Here is a 27,109-nt window from a genome sequence, read left to right as displayed (position 1 = left end):
AATGGAAATAGCAATGAAATTGTTTTGACGCATTTGATCATTTAAGGTTTTCAATTCCAGCTATGGTCAAAGAAATCTAATAAAAATTGTTATATATATTTAATTAGTTTAAGAATTTCAGCATTACAAAAGAAAAAAAAAGTTTCGGTGTTAGATATTCAAGTATGTATATGAATTGTATGATATATGTGAATCCTCCTGAAATACAATGCTGCATACTCGTATGATTAGTAGTAGTGTAAGATACATGTTACTTGAACAACTGTTTTTGAAGAGCAATGGATTATGAAGCATCCTATCATCACTTTGTCTCGCTATCACATCTATTGGGAGCTGCTAAAAGCATTCTATGTAACCAAAAAAATAAAAATAAAAAAATGCACATGCCTATGCTCTGCACCAATTTTACCAAAATTGAGATTCAGATAAAATTGTTATATATTGTTATCATATTCCATGAACATCATATGACACGTTCTCAAGCATTTCTCGGATTAATCTGTACGGTGAAAACTTGTTCTCTTATTCTTGCAGGGAATGAAGTTTTACTGTTGGCGAACTGTCTCATTTTGTGCAAAGCTAGTTCTGGATGCTGTACGGTTTACTGCGCGGATAATTGAGTAAATGGAACTTTTTTGATTAAGCAGAATTTCTTACCTTTACCTAATATTGTTTTCTTTTGCTCCGTTTGAAGCCATTTGTATTCACATGAAAGATATTCTGCTTTTAACGCTTCTCATTTTCTTCTCTTCCCAGTAATGCTAATTTTTTGTTTTCCTCTTGATTGTGGTAACCAATTTATTTATCTTAAAATAAATTGAATAATTTTGAGAAGTTCACAAATCTTTTTATCTTTTTTCCTATTAGATTTTATTTTTGTTGCTGTACGGTCTAAAATTTTTATAATTTTCAATTGTATTCATGCATATGAAATGACTTAAAATTGTGTCATGATAAGGTTGGCATCAAAATCAATGGAAATAGCAATGAAATTGTTTTGACGCATTTGATCATTTAAGGTTTTCAATTCCAGCTATGGTCAAAGAAATCTAATAAAAATTGTTATATATATTTAATTAGTTTAAGAATTTCAGCATTACAAAAGAAAAAAAAAAGAAAAATGAAATTCTTTGTAAATTCAGCAATTGCAATGGGAAGAATTTGGGCTATATATTAAAGTAAAAAAAAGTAAATTAAATTGAAATCTCAAAACTATGGGAATATGAAATTTATATATTTAATTTAATATATAAATTAAATTGAAATAAGTTCGTGTTCGAAATTGTTCGTGAAGTCACTGATCATGTTCGTTTCTTAACGAACGAGTCGTACAAGAAAATAAAACGAGCTATTCGAGAACGACGAGTCAGTTTGACATCCCTAATACTAATGTATATAAATAATTTAAGTTAAATAAATATATAATTTCTCTATTAGTATATTATTAATATAGTATATTAATATATTATTACTATTAATTTATTATATATAATAATTTATAAAATTTAATTTATAATATATAATAATTTATAAAAATATCATAAATTTTTTATATATAATTATTTTAAATTATTTTATATTTCTAATAATAACGATTTGAACACGAACGAACGCATCACGGTTCGTGTTTGGTTCATTTAGATTCGAACATGAACGAACGCATAACTGTCCGTGTTTGGTTCGTTTAACTAACCGAACGAAAAAAAATGTGTTCACGTTCGTCTCGTTTACTTATCGAACAAATCGAACACTATACGAACATATCGACGAACTGAACAGGAATTATTCGCGAACAACGAGCTTTTTTGACAACCCTAATCTGAATAGTTTATAAAATGTCTTTTTATGAATTTATTAAAAGAAATTCTTTGTAAATATGCACTGATAGTTTATTTATTTTCATTGCCTTTTTATATATAGTCAAACTTTCTATAATTTATAACTTCACTTGATATGGAATTTTGTTTGAAAATTTTCTCCCAATCTGTCCACTTTAGTTTATTGGTTTGGAGTTTAAATTTTTAATCAATATATTTTTTTTTATTTGAGACCTTTCAAATGCATAAGCATGAGATTGCAATTAGGGGCGAGCAAACTTATTATATAAAAAATAAAATTTATAAATATTCTAGATCATTGGTTTTTTTCTCTTTAAAAAATGATCAAATTATTTAAACTTACTAAAAAATCATAATATCAATATGAATAATTCAAAATTATCAATCAAATATTCATAATTCATGTTAAATAAATAAATCATTTAAAATCTAATAATTTAAAATCAAATAATATTAAATTTAAACATTGGTAAAAAAAATTTAAAAAAATTAAGCATGGTCGGCCACGGAAGTATTAAAACATACTGTTTTGTCATTTTAAACAATAAAGATAAATCATCAGTCATTTTTCAAAATAAAGATAATCAACTATTTTTAAGAGTAAAGACAAACTATCATAACATTTTTAAAATGAAGGCATACCATCGAGCTTTTTTAAAATAGAAGAGGATTGGGGAGTGCATGTGGTTGAAAAAATAGAGACTTCGAGCGGACAACCAATAATGATTATTATATAATGCTTAATATATTTCTGAAACAAAAGAAATAATGTTGAAAAAAATAAATTATTTATTTGGTATCTCAAATAAAGATAAATAAAAATAACAAAATAATTATTATCATGGCTCAATTGATTTACTTTTGTGGAAAAAAATATATATTGTATAACATGAATCATAGATAATCTATTTTTTTTTTTCTTTATAATATCTATTTCTAGGAGCTAAGGAGTTTAACAGCAAAAAACTTTATATTTCATATCACACTCTTCTCTCTCTCCTTTCTCTTAAGAGAATACAATGTAACTTAGGTAAAGATAAATAAACAATTTGGTTAAAACTAGGATTTATTTAAATCTAACTTGTAGATCCATTAAACATGGATTTATCAAATCCAGAAGTTGTTAAATTCATAATAATATTTGACTAATTTTTTATTATATCTAATTAAATTGGTTTAACGTGTTGGACATGTTATTTCAGGATTTAACAATTGATTTTTAAATAGTATGAAATATAAGGCCTAAACATTTAACGTGATATATTATGTTCAAAAGTAAAAAAAAAAAAAATTTTAAAATAAATTTATAAAGAATCAATATTAAATGTTGAAGGACCTAAAATCTAATTCAACTTTCCTCTCTATGACCATCTCAACCACCTTAGAAATTAGTTTTCTCAAGGTTCCTATTAGCTTCCATTTGCATGCTAGCATGTAATCCCACGATATGATTGGTTGCTCTTCCTCCCACTAATGAATCTGCAATGTGGTGTTGAGGATTTCTTTGCCCATTTTCTAATCATGTTCTTTCATAAAATCCTATCTCCAGTGCCTTTCTTCTTCTTTGTAAACTACCACTGTAGAACTTTTTTTACGGATTGTTTTCTTCTTATTGGCTTATCCAGCATACCATCCCTGCTTTTTCTCCTCGTGGTGAGACCATCCTTGTTTTTTCTTATCGTTGTGAGACCATCAGGGCAAATAAAAATAACCAGGGGGGGGGGAATAGAACTAATAAGAGGAATATATTTTAAAGATACATAACTATAGATAATTTTTTTTCGAGGGAAACAATCCCTCACCACTTGGTAAGTCCACCCATAATTAAAATTAGATGGGCATGAAGTAATAAGAAAAATGATGTTATACTCCAAAGAAAATAATATCATTTCTTATTTTTCTATATAAAAAATGGTTATATATCGTGTCTAATGACTCATTAAATTTATCTGAGGATAAGTATAAATTAGTGATTTAATTATAATTTTTTTATTAAAAATAAGATTAAATTTATTTTAAAAAAAATATAACAATTTTACTTGTAAGACAATTTCCCCCTATGTTTCTTTTGACCTATACATAGACATAAGGAGTAACATATCTTTGATTGGCAATAATTACATATGAAAGTATTTAGAAAATGCATGATCACCATGATCCCCAAATCACAAAGGCATGAGCCTCATTATCTCGAAGGAAATCTCGAAATTTTTCCTGCTTTATTTGTTTTGTATGCCTGTGATTTATTATATCTTATTAGGATTCTAAGATTCAAATCGACATTGTGAAACAACAAAGCTAGATTCACCGGATTCGTAGACTAACGATTTTCTATTAAAATAATCGATATGCAGTACTGTTTAACCGCATTACTGCTTGACACGTGCACTTGTGTTGTGAGGCTGACTTACATATTGATAAGTTTTAACACGTCAAGTTTTTGGCACTGTTGCTAAGGAAAGAAATTTTAGTAATTGTTTCTTCTTATAGAAAAACTTTAGCTGAAAAACATAGGATCTAAGTTTAGCATTCCTATTTCTTATTATTTCTTTTATTTTTTTTTATTTTTATTGCCACGTCTATATTTGTATTATGTTTTCTTTTACAGGTTTTGAAAATTTTGAAAGCTAAAAAAAATAAGAAAGAGAAAAAGCCAAAAAACCAAAAAATTTTGTTATTAATTTAATCTCTATTTTCTTTTATTTTTGTTTTCGTGTAGTGTATACATTTGCATGTGAGATTGTTGATTGACTTGTGCGGGTAAGTGTGATTGTGTGTTGTAAATTTTAGAGTTTTGTTTTTGCTCAAAGGAGTTGAGGCTAATCTCGCCCCTTTTAACCTTGAGATCGAGCACACTCTTAGATGTCTTAGGAGATCACACTTGTTTCTTGAAACACTTGTTGAGATGGTTGAACCTGCACCCCCACTTAGAAACCACTTAGGGAGTACACCAACCCTTTTGTTGAGGACATCCACATGAGCATAAACTACCCATCTATTGAAGCCAATACCTTTGAACCGCAACCTACCATAATTCTATTAGTTCAAAACAACTCGTTTAGGGGATTTTCCACTAAATACCTCAACTTCTTGAACTGTGTGCTACCTTCCAGAACAACAATGTTGCCAACAATGTCGTTAGACTAAGAATTTTTCCGTTTTCCTTGAGGTATAAGGCTAAAGTATGGCTTAATTCCCTTGGCCCAGTATCAATCATGACATGAAATGACTAAGCATTTCCAGCTAAATACTTTTCTCCATCCAAAATTACAAAACTTAAGAATGACATCACCTCATTTAACCAAATTGATGGAGAGTCTATTTTTGAGCCCTGAGAGAGATTTAAGGACTTAGTTAAGAGATGCCCACATCATAGCTTACCATATTAGCTAATCAATCAAACCTTTTACAATGGACTGGTAGGTCCCTTAAAGTCCATAATAGATGCTGCTACAGGAGGGTCATTACTGTCCAAACCTTTTGATGAATTCTGCCAATTGATAGATGAAATACCAATAATAATTTCCAATGACCTAAAAGAGTTACACCCAGAAGATAACTAATGTTCATAAATTTGATTTCTTAGCTATCTCGACCACCCAAGTAGTTGTAATTTTCAAAAAAACTGGACAATCTAGGGATGAATCCTATGTATGGACTACCAGCTAATGAAGTGTTAGATCAAGGACTGGTTATAGATCCTAGAATCTCCACCTTAGAATCTATGAATGCCATAGGAAATCATGGTCATAACTTATATTCCAACACCTACAGCCCAGGCTGGAGGAACCATCCCAATTTCTCTTGAAATAAAAATAACCAGCAATGAGGAAACAACAAGAACAACCCTATAGGTAGTTTGCAAAGACCAAAAAATCAACTCAAAAACCCTAACATCCATCAGGATTTCATGTTAACTCCCAACCCCAAAAGAAGTCACCTATTGAGGAGTTAGTTATTCAAATAAGGAACACTTTACAGAGCTAAGTTGCAGCCATAAAAAATTTAGAAACTTAATTAGGACAACTGGAAAACTCAATAAACAATATATCCTCAGGAGCACTACCCAATATTACTGAGATAACTCCAAAAGTCTTGTGAAACCTTCCTTTGGAACAGTTTCCCTATCATCCTTGATGACCCAACTGAGAGACTTCCACCTTTTTTCCTCAAAGGTTACAAAAATCTAGCAAGGACCCTGATAGTTTCACCATTCCCTATTATATAGGAACTGAATTTTAAGGACTAACACTCTGTGGCCGAGGAGCCAGTGTCAATCTAATGCCTCTGAACATTTTCACACAACTACGAAGATGAGATTCAAGACTACAAATTTGACCCTTCAATTAATAGATCAATTTGTGGCTCATTCTCTTAGAAAAGTTGAAAGCTTGTCTTTCATTGTGGATAAATTCACTTTTCTAGCTAATTTTGTAATATAAGGTTTAAAAGCTGATAAGGGAATGCATGTGATTTTTGGGAGATCATTCTTAGATTCTTAGCCATATGAAGGGTTATTATTGATATTCAGGATGGGATAATAATTTTGTGAGAACATGATAAAAAAGTTACATTTAATGTCTTAAAATTGTTAGACCATCCACGAGCTAATAGGAATGATCAAATTCAAAAAACTGAAACTGTAACTCGGGTGATAAAAATCCAATCTATTTAATCCAAGGATGTTCACTTGTAAGAGCAACGAATAATTAATGAATTTCTGAGGAATTTGGCTAATAAAAATATTAATCTTCTGGTAGGCCACTAAGTCCATCCTTATTAGGAGACGAACTTAGTCTACCTGTCAAAGCCAATAATGATTATCTGGCTGAAAGTGAGAGGTTGCTGCAAAGCCTACATCAATGCTTAAACATGATTGAAATTTTTAGGAATAGACCAAGAACATGACCCTACTGGAAACCTCAGGAAAATCTGAATTTGAAATGAACGATCAAGGACTACTTAAGTGACATATAGATTTTGGAGACCTAGTCTAAGTGGTAGCTCAGCAGCAATGTTTGGCTGAGGACGTTAAACCAAGAGCTTCCTTGGGAGGCAAGCCAAGTGCTACCTTAGGATTTGCATTTTGTATTATGAGTATCTTGTTCATTTTTTTTGTTACATGTGGTGTTGTTTGTGTTTTTCTTTTTTTGGTTGTCTTGATATCCACAGAGTAGTAGACCGTTGTTAGGGGGGAGTGTTGCTTTTTTATTTTTAGAATATGTAGTGCGTATGATAGACTTTGAGGTGTATTACTTTATGGCTTTTTTATTATGTAATTTCACTAGTAGTTGCATGTATGATGATTGTTTTTTGTTTGACATGATATTCTTTTGTTTGCTTTCAATTTTATATCGCTTCTCACATGCTGACCTATTTTTCCTATTTTGTTTCATATACCTTGAAAGAATATTACCTGATCTTGTATTTCATTGAAAATTATTGAGACTAACCTCGTATTGCTGTTTTGATGTTATGATTAGACAAGTTAGCACATGGATGTTAAACATGTATGACATTAACCAAGTTTGAGCTATTGAAAACCTGAATGTATGTCACATTGCTCAGTAACAAATTTATACTTATGAGGTAACTCTTGTAACAAAATTCTAACAGTTCAAATTTACATATAAAAATCTTTTTGAGAAAAAGATAAATATCGTTAAGGAAAAATATTTTAATGTTCAACAATAGAATTTTAGGACTTAACGACTTTAATCTTTCACTTAGGATGGTTTATAGACTATTAAATGAAGTGTACTTTAAAGATTTAATGTAAAACCAAAACTGTTTTTAAGTCTTCTTTTTTTTATAGTAACCAATTTCATTTTAACTTAACTTTAACATTGAGTATAACCTAAGGGGAAGAAATTAAACTATCATTGTAAAATCTATTACTAAAGAAACACCCCCTTTAATTATGAAAAATAAAGAAAATTTGTTAACTAGATATAATAATTTTTAGGAAAAAAGAGAAAGAAAAGCAAAAATTAAAATCAAAAGAAAACATCAAACAAAAAGTAAAAAGCCCTGAGAAAAAAGCTTGAGGTTGGGACAAAAAAAATTCAAAGGGAAAAGAAAATTGTAAAGGTGTCAAGTGGGGCTTAAGTAATAGAGATTACAAGTACTTAATGGAATCTCTCTAAAGTCAGACATCAAGGAAGAAAGTTACGTAATATCAAAGTTGGTTAACCCTCTAAAAATGATGCTCAAGAACTCTTGAGGTAAGATAAAGATCCCTTAAACAAACACAAAATTTGATAGTAACTAAAATGTCTTAAAGAAGAGAACGAATGAAATTAAGGCAAGGAATTGAGTTTTTCATCATTAAATATAATTAATCCTCAAATGATATTTATCTCTTCCCATAACGCTTCATAAGGCAAATTGAAAAGCTTAGAATACTCCAAGATTCCATTTTTTTTCTCTTAAAATCCAACTGAGCTATGTAATTACTTGAAGGTATATAATAGGTATGTTTTAGGGATATGATAAGAATGACATATGTGATATTTTGGCAGCACATTTTCCCATGTTTTACATCTTATTATACTATATTATGCTTGAGAAATGTATGTTTTATCTTACTTGTACAGGAAACATAGTCAACACAAATTTAGAGAGAAAAAGAATGAAAATAAGTACAATACAATGATTTTGGACCAATGCACCTGCATCGCCAAGATTGTGCACCCACTTTAACCCCTGCACGCCTACGTTGTGTTCAATATTTGCGCACCTAGTCTAAAACACCCACACTGGAATTTGCAAGCTTATGCCCGCGCGATTGTTCAAACTTCAGTGCACCCGCACCGTAGACTCAGCGCACCAGCACCATATTTGTTGCGCATCCATACTAGTATATGAAAACTTATTTTGGTAAGATATTTCTTTCCTTTGCAAATTTTTTCCTATAAATTAACTCATGATGCTGAAATTAAGGCATCATAGGCGGCTAGAGGTTATAAAGAAAAGAGGGGTTTGAGTAAAGAAAGCTTTCTTCTTAGGTTTCACTCATTATTTTGGGATGAAACCTCAAGAGGGGAGTTTCTACCATTAGTTTTTGGTGAGATCTCTATTCTTGTGGAGAAGATAAGTTTTGTTGTAATTTTTTACTATTGTTCATTTCTTAAAATGAAGATCTGTATGAATTTTGTGTCAGTGGTTTTCTCGACAATGCATGACTAGTCTTTTCTTCATTCTCTATGATGTAAGGGTATTGGTATTTATCACGATTTTCTGAAATGTTTTTCTGTAGTGTCTATTCTTGTGCTTTTCTAGCCTATGTTGCTAGTTAACCTCCAATATTAGTTTACTCCCTAGTCATGCCAACTAAGATGTTAAAATGTTATGTGAAACTATAACTTCTAACTGTTGTGTGGTGGGAAAAAAAAAAAGGGTTAACCATAAAATTATGAGAGAATGGATATATTCTAGTGGAATTTTGCAATTGTTTTGGGATCAAAATAATCTTACAAAATGCCATGAGGATTGAGGAAGCCTTAACTTCATGGGTTCTAGGCTTCTTTCGACTTAAACATAGGCGCAAGGAGTAACATATCCTTGATTTGTAACAATCACGCTAAAAAATATTTAGGAAATCCATGATCACCATGTTCCTCGAGTCATAGAGATACGAGCCTCATTATCTTGAAGGAACTCTAAAGATTTTTCCCACTTTTTCTATTTTTTTTTTTTATTTTTTATCTATTCTATTTTATTAACATTTTAGGATTCAAAAGCTAGGTTAATCGAATTCATAGACTGATGATTTTTTTGCTCTGAGATCGATATGTGTTACTATCTAACTGCATTTCTACTTCACATGTTCACTTGCATTGTATGGTCGACTGATGTCCCTATAAGTTTAGGCACATCAATATACTAGTGTGCAAGTCTACTTATAATAAACACACAAGAGGAAGCACACTAAAAAGATGTCTGGCTAGGGCAACCAAACCATTAGAGAACTATAGCTAGACATAAAAAATATTAACATTCTAGCCCTAGCCTAGCACACCATTTAACGAAAGTGTTCTAACACAACATCTAAGTGCAAGTGCAGTGCAACAGTAAAGGCTACTTATATTACTTTGGTCGCCGACACTGGCCTCATCTAAGGATTCAAGAGATTTATTGTGTGTCACCTTCATATTTGATATTCTTAGCTATAAAATGAGAAAGTAGTTGAGCAACATGTGCAATATTAACAAGTTAATAAAGATTATTAGCTGGGGGAGATGATAATTGAGGAATAGTAACTTCTAACCTAAACTTCTCCATCTGATCATGAATTTTGCGATGTGATTCAAATGAGTTAGTACAACTATTGGCATAATTATTATCATTTGATCTCCACAAAAATTTGAATTATACGTAATTAGATTGTCATTATCTTCTACAGCTTGAATAGGCATTTGATTACAAATCTTTTAGTCAGGAAAATAGTTTAGTTCACCATATTGATTAACATACTAGAATCTGCAAACTAGCATATGCACTAAAAGAATGACTAGGTAAAGAGTAAGAGGGTAATGATGCCATAATATTTGATGAGACCTCTAGGGTATGATAAAATAGTAGTATTTGTGATGTTAAAAGTTTTTCAGGTATGAATGCTCATATTTTTAACACTTTTATAAACATCCAAGTCATGGACAAAAAGATGGCAGCGAGAACAAAATCTTAGGACTTTTAGGTAGTTGAGAAGTTTTGTTGTATAACATACCTTAAAACACAAATTTATCATAATTTTTTAGGATTAATTTATGGATAGATCATTCTGTAATCAATTGACACTTCAGAGTTACTACAAAAAATTCTATTTACCAAACAATATAATAGTTCAACATATGCTTTAAAAAATAATATGCAAAATAACAAACTTCTTATTTTACACATAAATAAAAATACAAAAAGACCCATTCATGAGTTATTATAGCCATATAACTTGCCATAAACTTTTCATCTTTTACATTGATACAATTTAAGGAATAAAAACCTCTCCAGATAAATAATTGGGGTGCATTACAATAAAACATATTTATTCGTGAGCAATAGATTAGTTTAGTTATATGATATCTACAAACTATTCAATTCTTTAGGGGATGAATCTAAAGAATGATGCTACGTTGTGTTAATTACAATATTGAGTCAAATATTTGAATCATGAAAATAACACTTTTATAAATATAGGTATAAAGTGGAATATATCAATTAAAATACTTCTCTAAATTTTTGAGTTTGTCACCACAATTGAAATTGAGGGTGACAAATCTAAGACATGCCTTCTCTTGCCAAGCATGAAATACTTCACCAAGGGCTTTACTTCCTCACCAACTTTAATTGCAACCCAAAATAATAATCTATAAGCCACCACCATTCCAAGCAAGATAGCAAGATCAACCCACTTTGAATAGCCAAGTTCCATTTGCCAATAATCCCTCAAAACCTCCTCCCCAGAAAGTGAAGAATTTGTTCCTCTAATGCCACTAAAACTTAGCCCCAAAAATTCATTCTTGTAGTATGCTTGATTTGCATATTTATGAAATGCAATATAGTATAGCGGATACTTCCATATTGGCTTCGGCAAGTCATCAGGCAGACGGAAAAAGCCACAAGCAAGGACCATCATCGCTTGTATGGCAGCACCGGTGATAATGCCCATTAGGTAGTCGGGGACAATGCTTGCAACTATCATCATGAGACCCTCGACAAGCAACATGCTTGAGTAGAGTACAAGAACAAAAAATATGAAATGTTGCGGGTCTCTCTGAAGACCAACCATGTAGTACGCAATTGCAGCCGGGAAGACAGATATTACGAGTATAAATGGCATAGAAGAGAGCATGTTCGCAATGGTGAATGCGGTTGGGCTACAATGCCCATTTAATCTCTCCCGATGAAAAATCTATTAAAAGAAAAAAAAAAGAACTTGTCATAATCATGCAGTATCAATCAAAGGGGATCAAAATGTTTCTTAAATTCACCCATAGTGGAGTAATCATCTACACATAAAACAAATAAAATGCTGTAGCCTTGCAATCAGCTTTTCTGCCATTTATAATCATTTTAATGCCCATGAATTATAGATTTTCATATTAAAAATACTACAAGGAGAAACAAATTCTAAATAATAAAATTGTTAGATTTGACTGACCTTTAGATCCTCCACGAAAGAAGGAAACCCGCCAATGGCCATGAAAGTAAGGTATCCAGCTACGAACATGAGCAATGAGCCTCGGGCCTGAAATTTCTTAGCATAGTTAGACAAAATTATATCAACAACTCATTTTGCAGTACATTGAACACTTCTAGTTATTAAGAAGCAATCACTTAGTTGTTAATCATTTTATAAATAGCTACCAATATTTTGAAATCAGATTTCTCATTGATCAATTTTATTTTTCTATTTTTTGACACTCTTGAGAGGTTCTATGATGTTGCTAGCAAGATTTTTTAGAAATTACAATACTACATGGAATATATATATATATATATATATTACAAAAGGAATGAGCGGATGCTATTATACGAGCCCTGGTCATCCCTCATGTGTTTAATAATTCGAGTACCGCTTAAGCGAAAAACATTAGTTTTTAATGAAAATTCTTGTGTCGGTAAAATATATGTGTGATACACGTTATTCCAGAGTAGGTGGAAGAGAAGAAATAAAACATGCTGTTTTATGAATCATGTAAGACTGATAATGAGAGAAATATGACCTGAATTGATTGATAATCAACGCCAATATCATAAAAGATGGTTCCAATGCACAAACAGATAGCCAAATAAATAGCTAGTCTCAGCCAATAATAGCCTGGATCTCTATACATATTTGTAAATGATCTCCTTGTGAGCACAGAGCATTGAGTGATGAAGCCAGCTTGACTTCCCTTCTTCACTATTTCTCCTTCCTACCAAAGTACAATTAGACAAAATAAGCCTACAAAATGATATATATATTATTTATTTGTTATAATATAAAAGCTAGGCTTACCATGCTGCTACTTTGAATTACTTGCGCCACCACTTGTTGGAAAATGGTAGAAGATTTATATGATTTTATGAGTGTGTTTATTGCATGAGGAGTGTGCTGTGTGGGATGACTTTCGCTTCCTTCTTCAATGACCTTAATTTGCAAAAGAGAGATGAATGAAGTAGTATTAGTTATCTTGTGTTGCTCATCTGCCAACTAAGTTGTGCCAACTAAGTTGTGCCAACGAGAAACTAACCACTTTGAAGTCTTTATTGATTATTTGAAGAAAATGATCAGAAGGGTTCTTCATTTGTGGGCATGGAAAACCATTGGACGCAAAGAACTGCATGCATATATAAACAGTTTTGTTAAAATTAACATGTAAATTAAGTATTTCTAAATGAAAAATCTCTCTCTCTCTTTCGCTAAAATAACATTTTCTACTTAGGCATGCTACAATAGATCAAATATGTACATAAATTCCTATGGAAATGTAGCTAATGTGAAATAAATAAGTCATTCGTTATGATATGTGTATGCACGAAACAAGTCTTTATTGAAGTTCGATTTTTTTTCTTTTTCTTTCCAAGCACAAACATTAACTTTCTTAACATATAGAAACAAGTCTTTAATTTCAATAATAAAAGTCCAAAATTTTCTAAATGAAAAATCTCGCTCTCTCTTTCGCTAAAATAACATTTCCCACTTAGGCATGCTACAATAGATCAAATATGTGCATAAATTCCTATGGAAATGTAGCTAATGTGAAATAAATAAGTCATTCGTTATGATATGTGTATGCACGAAACAAGTCTTTATTGAAGTTCGATTTTTTTTCTTTTTCTTTCCAAGCACAAACATTAACTTTCTTAACATATAGAAACAAGTCTTTAATTTCAATAATAAAAGTCCAAAACTTTATCGACATACTGCAATCTGCACGATGTTGAATAAATGCTTCCCTACATATATTAAACTAATGAAGTTGAAATATGCAAAATCAAATTGGTTAAAAATCAAATTATTAATAGCTCTACCATAAATCAAGTATTACATGAGTGTCCCAAATTTAAAGCATAATTGTAAATTTTAAATACTAAAGCTGGCAACTAAACTATACTTATGAAGAAGGCTTGCGAAACCATCTAAAACCGGCTCATTTTACCTAAATCCAAAGATGAATAAATGAATAAAGAGCTCAAGTCAAAAAGCACACGCCAAGCTAGCAGAGGAACTATTATTTAATAGGAAGAATTACATGCATACATACTACTCTCAATTCCAATCTATTTACATGTCTAACGTCAAAAGTTTAAGATTTACACATATGTCACCTCACATATGCATTTTTCATGTTATATGAAAGATTAATTTGGGTGATATAATTATACATAAAAGGCAAAGTATAAGTGTACGAAATGTAAATGCATAGGAATTGGTTGGTATACATGTGTATGTAAATGCCCCTTAATATTTAATATTGCAATGAACATACCTCATTAGTCAATGAAATGTTGCCAAAATAAACCGTTTCTCCAGATGATAAAAGACACAAACTATCGAATAAATGAAAAACTTCAGAGCTCGGCTGGTGAATAGAAGCAATGACAGTCCTCCCATGTCGATGCGCAAGGTCCACTATTCGGCTCATCACATGGTACGATGCCGCACTATCCAACCCGCTTGTAGGCTCATCAAGAAATAATAGCTTCGGTCGAGTCAAAATCTCTATACAAATGCTAAGTCGTCTTCTTTGCCCGCCGCTTATGCCTTTCGTGTTTCGACCTCCAATTCTTGTGTTCATGGCATCCTGTAAGCCCATCTCTAACATCACTGTATCTGCTCTCTCTCGCTTCTGAGCCTTGGATAATGCATCAGGAAGTAATAGCTCTGCAGAATAGTATAAGGCTTCTCTTACAGTTAAGGTTGTCATAAGAACATCATCTTGAGTAACATATGCCTACAAAAGTTAGACACATATGTGTTATATATTTTCAACATTCGTGTCAAAATATTTGAATCTTAAGAAGTATTTTGTTTGCTACGAAGATAAAGTATTTGAAACATTGAAGCCATTAAATTGACTATTTAATTGATTTTTTTTCTAAAGGGATTTAGTTAGCATGAAATTCTATTTTGTAATTTATTATGATATTTAGTGTGTGGACAGAAAGCTACATGAGAAAAATGCAGAAAAATGTGAAAAAAATAATCATTAAAATTTGACCACTCAATTGAAGTGAAGGTTTGACTTTACCGACGTCCCATATGCAAGTGTTTGCTTTCGACCGTTAGCTAGAATGGTCCCTGATTGGCTCATCCTTGACGCTAATCTCCCTGCAGCAAGTAGGGGAAAATAATTAGAGTATTTGTTTAATACTAGGAAGAGTTTAGCTAAGTATTGTTGTTAACATTGATCAACATTGACAAATTAATATTATATTTAGTATTAGTATTAATCACAGAATTAATCATTAACGTAAAATTGGTTTTTACTTATAATCTCACAGGGAAATATCTCGTTTAATTAGAATCGATTACTTGTTAGTATAAGATTGGATTTTGTCTATTAAAATTGAATGAGCTTCCAGAACATTTATTTGATGGGCAAAATTATAATAAAAATTTATTGTATATTTTTATTATCATTTTTTCTCGGAATATATTTTATTTTAATGAAAATTTGGAATAATTTTTTTTTGTAATGAATCCAACCATGTCATAGTGCATTTCACGTGGTTGGATCCGCGCCATTGTATGGGTCAATCTGTGGACAACAGACAAAATAATTTCTATTTTTTTTTTTAATGAATCCAGCCATGTCATAGTGCATTTCACGTGGTTGGGTTCGCGCCATTGTCTGGGTCAATCTGTGGACAACAGACAAAATAATTTCTTCAAATAAAGATGTTTTTCAGTTTATATCGAGGTTTTAAAAAATGAACCGGACCGGACCTGCCAGTTTGACTGCGAACTAGGTCCAAGTTATGTCCGGCTCGGTTAAAATCAATATCCCGTATTGGGTCATTCTAAAAATGGTCGAACTATCGGTTCAACCACTGAATCGAAGAACTGGGACTGCTTTCCAGTCCAACATGCACCCACTCGCGCCCCCCTTTCAATATCTAACATGATAAATTATTAGGTGCGAAATTCAAATATATGCAGACTTCAATACAATATAGTATATTGATTAGATATGTAGTCTTACTTCAATCCGAAATTTTCTGGCGCAACTTTGCTTGCCGGTTGTATAAGTGTTGTAGCTATAGCCTATAAGCCTATAAAGATATAATATTATAAATTATTTATATAATAATAAAACTGTAACAGTGAGTAAGGAGTCCAAAAAACACCGCAATGTAATGGATAAACGAGACTCACATTAAATTATTCCACATTAATAACAATGTAAATTATTCCACATTAAATATTTTTATATATAACAAAAATAATAATTTATATAACATATTAAATTACAACTGAAATAATAATAAAGTATTAGAATATATGAAATTTTTTTTCTTATTGAAATAATTTGGGATTTTACTTCTTTTAAATACTCAGTTTTATTTAAATAAGAATAATTCGCTCAAAATCTCTAGAAGAGGTGTGAATTAATTCGGCAAAAATGATTTTATTATGTTATATCATTCCTAGCAACAAAATTTTCAAGTATCAATTATGCTATTATTACATAATTTATGTCATTTTAAAATAAATTTAGGATTCATTATGTCATTGTTGAGCTCTCCTCAACCCTGATTCAACCCTTAAAACTTCAACCTCTTCTTTCATCCGTTCAATATCCATTACGTTTTTCAAAATTATAACATATATGCACACTTCGTTACAACATAATATATTGATTATATATCAAAATAATCATATTGTGCCGAAGTCCCTATGTATATGTTTTACTCCAATTCCAAATTTTCTGGCGCAACTTTGCTTGCCGGTAGTATAAGCGTTGTAGCTATAGCCTATAAGCCTATAAAGATATAATATTATAAATTATTTATATAATAATAAAACTGTAACAATGAGCAAGGAGTCCAAAAAACACCGCTATGTAATGGATAAAGGAGACTCACATTAAATTATTCCACATTAAATTATTCCACATTAAATGTTTATATATATATTAATAATAATAATTTATATAACATATTAAATTACAACTGAAATAATAATAAAGTATTAGAATATATGAAATTTTTTTTCTTATTGAAATAATTTGGGATTTTACTTCTTTTAAATACTCAGTTTTATTTAAATAAGAATAATTCCCTCAAAATCTCTAGAAGAGAAATTAATTTTATACACTTTTATATTTCTGAACAAAAATAATAAAAAATAGTAGTTTTAAAAGCCAAAAAACATTTTATAATTCTTCCGACAATGGTTACCTGCAAGAGCATCGAGCAAAGTAGACTTCCCGCAACCCGATGGGCCCATGATTGCAAGAACTTCGCCGGGCCGGGCGAAACCCGTCAGGCCCGCAAGAATAGCAGTAGATTTGCCATTAACGGTCGAAGTAGTCACCCTAAGATCCCGCCACGTTAGAAACACCCCTTTGGCTTCTCCCGACCCGGACCCGGCCCAACTCTCCGACCTCACGGCCCCCTCGGCCCGCCCTTTCGGTACCTCACCGTCGTCAACCACCACCGTCAAGGAAAAGCTCTCCGGCGACATAACTAAGCGTTAGCAGAAGAGAAGTTAATTAGCCTTACCATTTCTGGTTCTGTCAAAGCTAGATTTATAGAAGTGCCAATGCATTGTGACAAAAAAATATATGACGTAATTATTAAAATTCTATATTTTATTTATTTCTTAAATAATAATTAAAAAGTGAATTTAAATTTGATCATTGAAGAATAGTTCTTAGTTGACCATCGGTCTCTGGCAGTTTCAAAAGTACGTATGTTTAGAGCATAATTTAATATAATTATTTAATATCTAATTATTAAAATATAACACTTTTTACACATTGTTTTTTTCATTTTAAATACAAATGTGATAATTCAGTTGGAGTCAAAGATGTGTTCTAATTAAATAGTCATGTTATACATAGCTTCAACTAGTCTCCATTTTCTTAGACAGCGAGATTGTAGGTTAAGCAATGTACTACTTTTCAAATGTTTATTTCATTTTATTATGCATGTGTTAAATCATATAAACAGAGAACATGACTCTATTTGATCTAAGGGAATTATTAGGGACATTATAGAAAAATAATCAGCTTCAAATAAATAATTGTAAGAAAAGGCTGAATCAATCGAAAATTGCGTTTTTGGCACTTAAATGTGAAAAATTATTACATCAGGACTACACCTCTAGAGCTGCTTGCGGAGTCCAATCTCGGATTAACACGTGGAAAGTCGGTGCTCAACTGCATAAAAAATGAAAATAATACTGAAAATGCGTGACCCGGCTCAACCGAATATTTCTTCGCATTATTATGAATATTTTTCGCATTATTCATGTGTTATTCGAGTGTTATTGATGTGTTATTCATGTCTGTAAATATTTTTCACATTTTTAATGTGTTATTGGTGTGTTATTCATGAATAACACAACAATAACACACTAATAACACACTAATAACACATGAATAACGTGAAAAATATTCAAAATCCTGCAGCATAACACGTGGGGAATATGAAGGGAATATTCCTATAACACGGTCGAGCCGGGTTGCGTGTTTTTAATGTGTTATTGGTATGTTATTCATGTGTTATTGAAATAATATTTTTCGCATTATTCATTTATAATTAATATTATTGTTTAAAGAACAATAATATAAGAACAATAATATTTCAAAATCACCTCAATAACACACAATAATGCATGAATAACGCGAAAAATATTCAGAATAACGCGAAAGGAATATTCCTATAACACAGTCGAGCCGGATCGTGCGTTTTCATTTTTTCTTTTATTTTTTATTGAGATGGGCACTTGGATTTCACGTTTCAGTTGGAGATTGGATTTCACAAACAACTCGCTATACGGAGTCCTGATGTAATAATTTTTCTGTAAATATTCACCAACAAAAATATTGATATAGGAACTTTCTAATAGCAAATATATTCACAAAAAAAAAAAAATTGTTTTGATGGAATATTATGTAATGTAAATGGTCAATAAAACATATCGATTAATTTGTCGCAAATTTTAATTGGGCAAACCTGAAAAAAATTGAAGTCATAATTTCTAGCGGAATTTTTGCCTTGAATTTTTGGGCAAAGTTGTAGGTAGAAATTGTAGCTATAGAGATCCGAAGAGATCACAACCACTACGCCATTATTGAGTCTGTGATGAGTTTTAATGGAAGCTTTTAACAGATTTTCTGTTAAAAATGAAAATCAAACTGTAATTTTTTTATGTTTTAGTTCTCCTATTTTTTTTTTTTTTTGGCTAATATTTAGTAAATATGTGCTGATTATACAAGATAATCACAACTTAATTAGTCTCAAAATTAAGTGAAGTAATTAACATTTGCAATGATAGTATTTACTGGCTTTCAAACGTTTTAAAGGTAAATGAGGGTGATTAAATAAATTGCAAATTAAGATAGAAATAATAAAAATCTTATTATTATTGCAGCCGTTGTTTGAAAAGGATTTCATTTTTGCTACGAAAAATAGATTTAAATATTGCAAGGAAATTGAATTGAATTTAGAAGAAATTGTGGGACTCCTTTCTCTTATTTGATTAATGAAAAACTCATTCTTTTCATTGAGGCAAAAAGACATGCATGTGGCCATAAGAATGAATCAACAAATCTTGACACCCTCTTTTTCGCATTAGAGGTGGATAGAAATCGTCAATGATCAAAAAAATAATTGTTTATACATAATTACTATATATACTTAATCACCCAATATTAACATTAAAACAAAGCATTACATGTTAAATTATAAAAATAAAATACATGACGGGTCTGTTTGCGGCAACTTGTGCGTTTCAGGATAAACAACTTATCCTAAAACACAGCTCTCGGGCCTACGGCATTTAGCGTAAAAAAACTCAAATGCGGCTGACAGCGGTTTTAAAAACGCGGAAACCAAACGGCTAGACGGCGTTTTCAAAAACACTGCCGCATTTATAAACCGCCCCAAACTGCCTTGTAATTTGTGTCTTCTTTTTTCGGCTTCTTTTTTTAATTTTCTTATGTTTTAATTATATTAATCGCTTAACACTTCTGACGTATTTTGTTCCTTCACGGAATTCTGGTCGGAAATTATTTTCTATATTTTAAATTTCCGTCTTCCTGAAGCTGAGCCTTTACAAATATACCCCACAGTTGTGTCAGACAAAGTCTGCGCCAACCGTTAGGTGTTAAAGTTGGAATTGCCTGACCAATAACTAACGTATATGTTTACGAAGAAAGAAAAGACCAGGATGACGTGCTCGATAACTAATTATTCATAGACTTAGTAGGGATATTTCTACCGAACTTGTAACAACATTGTTGTACAGACATGCGATGTACTTAATGATAACCTTGCATGTATTATAATTAGCTTTGTACTATATATCTTTCTGTATAATAATGTTGTTAATAGGGATGCACAGGTGACATCCTTGTTATGAAGTCTAGGAAAATGATGAGTAGACAAATTCATCTATAGAAATCAAATTGGCTATTCTTTTCTTCTTTTTTTTTTTTTTGAATTATTTTTTTTAATTTTATCTATAGAAATCAAATTGGCTATTCTTTTCTTTTTTTTTTTTTTGAATTATTTTTTTTAATTTTATCCATACAAGAAAGGCATTCTAATTCATCATTTTTATTCCACTTAGATAACATATCATAGGAAAGAATTTAAAGCCTCGTATTGTTCATATTGATGTTGTTTCATAATAAGGATCTATCTTTTGGATATGTGTTCTATACAAGTGCATTATCATTCAACAAAAATTTTAACTCGTCCGCCAAATGTTATATAAATGCTCAATCCTGCAATTATGAGGCCGAGTAATAATTACTAACGCCTATATTTATATTTATATACATTGAAAGTATGTCAACACGGATAACAAAGACATCTCACAGAGGATGGAAGAAGTGATGTGGCCCCGTAGGGCGCACCAAGGACGACCCATAAGCACAACGTGTACCAGGTTGAACTCGACTGATCCAAGTAGTCAATACTACTTAAGAAAACTTTTGATTAAGATTAAGATTTGTTCTCAAAGAAATCAAAGGTAGTTGTCAAGGAAAGAACGGTCAAAATTCTATCCTAAAGATAGTTTTGTTGTGTAATTGATAGTTTAGTTGAGGTTCATCCTATTGCTTCAGGTTTTGCATGTTCGTTTCTGCTAAACAGAGTTAATACATCCTAATAACATGCAAAGTAAATTTAGGGAGATGTCCGCCTTTTATCTTCAACAGCCCTGCAAACAGAATTAGTATGAAACATTTTATTTTTATTTGTTGATTTTAGTTAATTTAAATTTTAAGATGACCTGGTCAAGATGTCTATGACTCCGTTGTCCTGGAATCATCAGAGTACCTTGGTTTACTTAGTTTGAGAGGTGGTTAAACCTACGTTGACCATAATACTTCTGTCAGCAACCACAAATGTTACCGTCTAAGAGATCTTCGTAAACCCGGATAGGTTGGGTTAAAGTTGGGTTCGGTGATCTTTGTTCATTAAAGTTTCATCTAAGTTTTAATTTCTTTTTCAGATTTTAGGAGTTGAAAATTTTAGGTTGCTTAAGACTTCTTAGCAGATTAAATTTATTATTATTTTTTTCATTTATGTTGTTTAGAATGACCCTGTCCAAATCCCATGGTTACATCATCTTGGGTCATTGGGGTTTGTTGTTTGATAAGTCATGATTAATTGGAAGGTAGTTTGTTAGCAGCCATGGGTTGCCTCTTCCAAAATACCTTCTCAAATCTAGCTTCATTTTATGGTTCAAGTTTAAGTGTTAATGCCTTTTAAGGTGAATTTTATGTCGTTTAGATTTGTTTGGCACTTTAGCCAAAACTGTTCCTACTGAGGTTAAGTATGCTTTTGTTTTTGAATAAAAACCCCTTCTCAGCCTTCAGGCATCTATGTCTAGAGTGGTTTAAATTGATTGAAGATAAAACTCCAAATAATCTAAGTTTACCTAAGTCAGGTTGATTTTCCCTCTGATTATCTTCAAACTTATTTAAGTCGACTTAAGTTTAACAGGATTGTCCCACATTGATCTAGTTTAATCGGAATTAGACTAATTATACTAAACTTAAATTGACTTATGCTAAGTCAAATTAAACCAAGTAAAATTAACTTAGAAGCAAACCAGTTTAAACTGGACTGATCCAAGTTAAATATCCTAGGCTAAATCAAGTTAAATTAGACTTTGATAAAGTTTAACTTAAACTTGACTTATTAATTCTAAGTTATTTTATACTTAAATCAATCCTTAATTAAAATGAAGTTGATATTTAATTCGAGTTTTAAGTTGAGTTTTAAGTTGGGTTGATCTGAGTTTTAAGCTTGATTAACCTAAGGGTTATCTTTGGGTTAGACTGAGTTAAGTCAGATTATCTCAATTTGTTGAGTTAGTTTTGGATTAGCTCGAATTAGATCATGCTGACCATGACATGGGATTAAGTCAAGTTAAGTCGAGTTAGCCAGATGCTTCAGTTGAATTAGGTTAACCCGAGTTTGATCGGGTTGACCCGATGATTCAGTTGAATTGGCCTAAGACCAAGTTAACTTAGACCTAAACTAGGTCTAGATTAAACTAGATCAAAGGGGAATCAAATTGCAACTAATTTTAAGCTATGTTAGACTTGACTTAGGTTTAGTGTGAGTTAGACCTACAGGTAATTCGACCTGAACAAAATTTAAACTAGATTCAACTTGAAGTTGTTCAATTTTGAATTAATTTTAAGTTTGGCTATACTTGGGTTAGGTCTAAGCTAAGTTAAACCTATGGTTAAGTTTAGTTTGAACTAAGTCTAAGTAATTAGACTTAGGTTAAGTCTAAGTTGGGTTAGACCTAAGTTTAAGCTCTAAGTCTAAATGAATAAACTTAGGCTTGGATTAAGTTGGGTTAGACCTAAGCTTAAGTTTGACTTATGTTCAATTTGGGTTGAATCTAAGGTTTAGGTGGACTTAGGTTCAATTTAGGTTGAACCTAAGGTTTATGTGAACTTAGGTTAAATTTAGGTTGAACCTAAGGTTTATATGGACTTAGGTTCAATTTGGGTTGAACCTAAGGCTTAGGTTTAAGTCCAATTAGTTTGTACTTAGGTTTAGGTTCAATTTAGCTTGAACTTAAACATTTATGGTTAAGTCAAATTGGCTTTAACTTAGGCTTAGATTCAATTTAGGCTAACCTTAAACATATAGGATGAAGTCCAACTTAATTTGGACTTAGGTTTAGATACAATTTAGGTTGAACCTAAACATTTAGGGTTAAGTCCAAATTGTATTCAACTTAAGATTAGATTCAATTTAGGTTGAACCTAAACATTTAGGTATAATTCAGAATTGGTTTGGACTTAGGTTTAGGTTTAATTTAGGTTGAACCTAAACATTTAGGGTTATGTCCAGTTCGTTAGCACTTAAGTTTAGATTCAATTTAGGTTGAATCTACACATTTAAGGTTAAGTCCAAATTGATTTGGACTTAGGTATAGATTCAATTTAGGTTGAAACTGAACATTTAGAGTTAAGCCTAAATTGGTTTGGACTTAGGTTTAGGATAAATTTATGTTGAACCTAAACATTTTGGGTTATCAAATTGGTTTAGACTTAGGTTTAGGTTGGATTCGAGTGATTAAACCTAAGGGATTGGGTTGGGTCTAGGATGGTTAGACCCAACCATTTAGGATGAAGTCTACACCTAATTAGGCCTTAGACTTAATTCTAATTGGGTTAAATATAATGTTGAATCTATTAGACCAAACATAGGTTAGGTTAAGCCTAAACTAAGTTTGGATTCAATTTAGCGTAACCTAAGATTATTAAGGGTAATTTCATGATCAAGTTGTTAATACCCTGAAATCAAGGCTTAATAGCTTAAACCAAGTTTTGGGGACAACCTGAGTTAAAATGCAAAATTTTTAAATTGACAGTTTTGCCCCTATGTTTCTAAATTTTCATTTTTATATTTAAAAGGTTTGAAATTATCATTTAGGGTCTAAATTTACTACCCTAAATTTTCTAACCAATTTTTAATTTAATTTCAAAATTTTTGATTCATTATTATTATTTTTCAAAATAATTACCAAGGTGGTAGAAAATTGGTTATATTCATTTTAGGTACATCCCCTAACCATGGAAAAATTAGGGCATGTTAAGGATGGGGGAAACAATCGCAAATTTCATAATTTTTGGATTAATATTCAATTTTAATAATTTAAAAACTCCAAAGTATTTAGTTAATTAAAAATTAAATATAAGTCATTTATTTTTAATTTTATATTTAATATTTTCTCATCAATTTACTGACTTCAAAGGTATTTTTGTTTTATTTCTTGGATTTTTCTAGAAAAAATTATAAAATTTCAAAGTGGCATATAATTATTTGGATTTAATTAAATAAGACAAGGCAGAACGACAAAATTATAAAATTTCAAAAATTATTTGGATTTAATTAAATAAGACAAGGCAGAATTCCCTACATTTCCATAATACGTCCCTATCGTCCTCAGCAACTTTGAAACTTCATGCGACGCTGTTTGATTTGTGTCGCTTTCCACGTAAGCGCTGAGGTGTCCCGCGGTTGGGTCCTCCGTTCCGCATAGTTGGATGGTTCTACTTAATCGATGTTGGCCATTTCCAATACATCGAAATGAAGGCATCTATTCATCATCCCCACGGGACATTGATCTATTGGTTTGGTGCTGATAATATAATTTTATGTGCTTATAGTGGCTACTCTTAGTGATGTAGGTATTACTAATTTTAAAAATATTTTCTAATTATTGATTTCAAAAATTTAATAGGATAAAAAAGCAAGTGCACGTATTATTCAAGTATTATAAGACTCTAATGGAGTCCTAAGTATCGATCTCACTGGGAAGGAAAAACTCTTTTTATAGACATAGTAAAACTCTACTTAAACTGCAGGTAACTTATCTAGGAATGAAGATCAAAATTTTTTGTTTAAAAATGAGCATTAATACCTGCAAATTCTATTTTTAAACTTAAAAAAATGCTAAGTGTTTCTAAACTAGCTTTACATAGTAGAGTTCAAATTATATGGAAGTCATTCTCCTTGGAATGAGATCATAATAAGTGTAGGAATCAAATGGTTATAAATTTAAATGTAGTTTTGTGACAAATAGGAGCATGCCTGTTCCTTACCCTCTTTCAAGTGCATAAAGAATATTGGCTAACTTAGAGTTAACTTTCTAAATCCTTGGTTATGCTAGGTAGATTCTAGCCTAGAGTTAACTTTCTAAATCCTTGGTTATGCTGGGTAGATTCTAGCCTGTTACCCTAGGGTACCCACGTAAGCCCTCAATTTGACTAACCTAGCTTTACTTTCCAAACCCTAGATCAAATTGGTTATGCTTCTAGCCTGTCACTCTAAAATCACCAATTTACACCCATCAAATCTTATCTCCCTATCTATTTGCATTCACCTTAAGATTACTTTTTCTTCATCCTAAAGGTTATTATGATAATTACTAATTGAGAAAAGCATAACCCTCTCGGGTCATCAAGTTTTTACAATATGTTTTAACTTATGAATTAGCTAAATTGCATAAGTAAATTAAGCATAAAGTAATATACCATCACAATATTTAAATTAAAGCAATTTTAAACAATTCTAAGCCTACACATGATTATTTCTCATAACAAGGAGAAAGATAAAAAAGTTACTCATATTTCATAGGGAAAATACAACAACACATGGATTGATATTTAAAATCAGGTTTACACAATAAATTTTAACAGAACTCAAACAAAAATACAAAACACTTATATCAAACTTTTCCCAAGTAAATCTATTGAAGTTCTATGCTTCCTTCTCACTCCAATAGACACACCCCCCACTTGAAGAGTCACCCCATGCACACTTTTTTTCCTTTTGAAGAGTCACACTGCACACACCTTAATAGAACACTAAAATCCCCAAGAGTCACTTCAGATGCCCCTTCAAAATTCATCCAAATACATTGCTATTTAAATAAAATTGATTCTAGCGCCTAGGCGCCCATCCATGGCGCTTAGGCTCCAGTTTTCTAGAAGCAATGAAATAATTGCCTGACGCCTAGGTGTTGTTGACCTAATTTTTGATTGAGGTCTAGCTTTTTCCTCTTTAGTAGCTTAAGGTCTAGCCATAGGACTTTCTTGTTGACTATTCCTAGAGGACTAGAAAGGGAACTCTCACCATTAGAAATTCTAAACTCTTCTTTGCTCAACTTGAAGTTCCACATGTTGGTCCTAACCTCTAGCACTTAGTAGGTGGGGTCAGTATGGAGGAGCTCAAGCAGGATGGTCAAGCCTTAGCCTTAGGACTAACCCTGAGTGGTTTGGTTTTGGTTAGGCTAGCTTGCACACACTTTCTCACATACCCCAAACGCTAAGACCCCTTTAATTTGGTCTCTTAACTCCTTTTGGAAAGCTCATGTGGATGGACCCAAACCCCTAGTCCTTGGCTAAGAGGCTTAGGACCAACATTTTGAACATCCAAATGAGTCCTCAAATGGCTCTTATTGGTTTGGCATGACTTCATGGCTTACTTGCCTATTTTAGCCCAAAATCACTAAATTTTCAAAATACCTCTACAACCCTAATTTTTGCCAAAAAATTCAAAATTACCAAAAATACTCAAATTTTATCAAAAGTCATTTCAAATCATTCACCACTAACTAAATTGACAAAAATTCACCAAAATCACCAAATTTCCAAAATACCCCCCAAATTGCCAAAAATTATCAATATGCCCCTCATAACCCAAAAATTCCAAAATTTCCAACATCATCCCAAATATTGCATATTTTAATTTTTGATAATCAATTTGACCCAATTTGACCAATTTTTACCTAATTTGACCAATTTTTACCTAATTTGACCAAGCCCCAATTTCCCTAAATTAACCCCAATCTTGGCCCAATTGGCCTCAATCTTACTCAATTTTAATTTTAAATTGAAATTCAGTATCCCCAATCGCAATCTAAACAAAATTCAAGCCCAATTTGACCCAATTGCAAGTGTAATTTCACCCAAATAAAAAAGACCCAATTTTGATCATACGCATAAATCCACAAAAAGACCCTATTTTGATCATACGCATAAATCCACCAAATTGACCATCCAATTCAACTCAAA

At 31.5% G+C, this 27,109-nt stretch overlaps 1 protein-coding gene across 1 annotated transcript; it reads right to left on the bottom strand.

The window, feature by feature from the left end:
• Positions 1 to 11,067: 11,067 nt before the first annotated feature.
• On the bottom strand, positions 11,068 to 17,511 carry LOC110033940 (ABC transporter G family member 11-like). Its single transcript, XM_020738119.1, has 8 exons — positions 17,226 to 17,511; positions 15,074 to 15,153; positions 14,312 to 14,776; positions 13,073 to 13,159; positions 12,838 to 12,969; positions 12,563 to 12,754; positions 11,998 to 12,084; positions 11,068 to 11,748 (listed from the first exon to the last, which is right to left on the bottom strand). The coding sequence occupies exons 1-8, from the start codon at positions 17,509 to 17,511 to the stop codon at positions 11,068 to 11,070; spliced, it is 2,010 nt and encodes a 669-aa protein (XP_020593778.1).
• Positions 17,512 to 27,109: the final 9,598 nt, after the last annotated feature.

Source organism: Phalaenopsis equestris, unplaced genomic scaffold (genome assembly GCF_001263595.1).
Source record: "Phalaenopsis equestris unplaced genomic scaffold, ASM126359v1 Scaffold001310, whole genome shotgun sequence".
Lineage (NCBI taxonomy): Eukaryota > Viridiplantae > Streptophyta > Magnoliopsida > Asparagales > Orchidaceae > Phalaenopsis > Phalaenopsis equestris.
The sequence above is the reverse complement of the archived record's forward strand: the minus strand, read 5'-3'. Positions and strand labels throughout refer to the sequence as shown.

Excerpts from the sequence above, each read along its gene's own strand:
- LOC110033940 (XM_020738119.1), bottom strand. The coding sequence starts at position 17,511 with ATGTCGCCGGAGAGCTTTTCCTTGACGGTGGTGGTTGACGACGGTGAG. Across the intron at positions 12,755-12,837 it reads TAATTCAAAGTAGCAGCATG|GAAGGAGAAATAGTGAAGAA; the intron begins GTAAGCCTAGCT and ends GTACTTTGGTAG. Across the intron at positions 11,749-11,997 it reads CTTTCGTGGAGGATCTAAAG|ATTTTTCATCGGGAGAGATT; the intron begins GTCAGTCAAATC and ends TTCTTTTAATAG.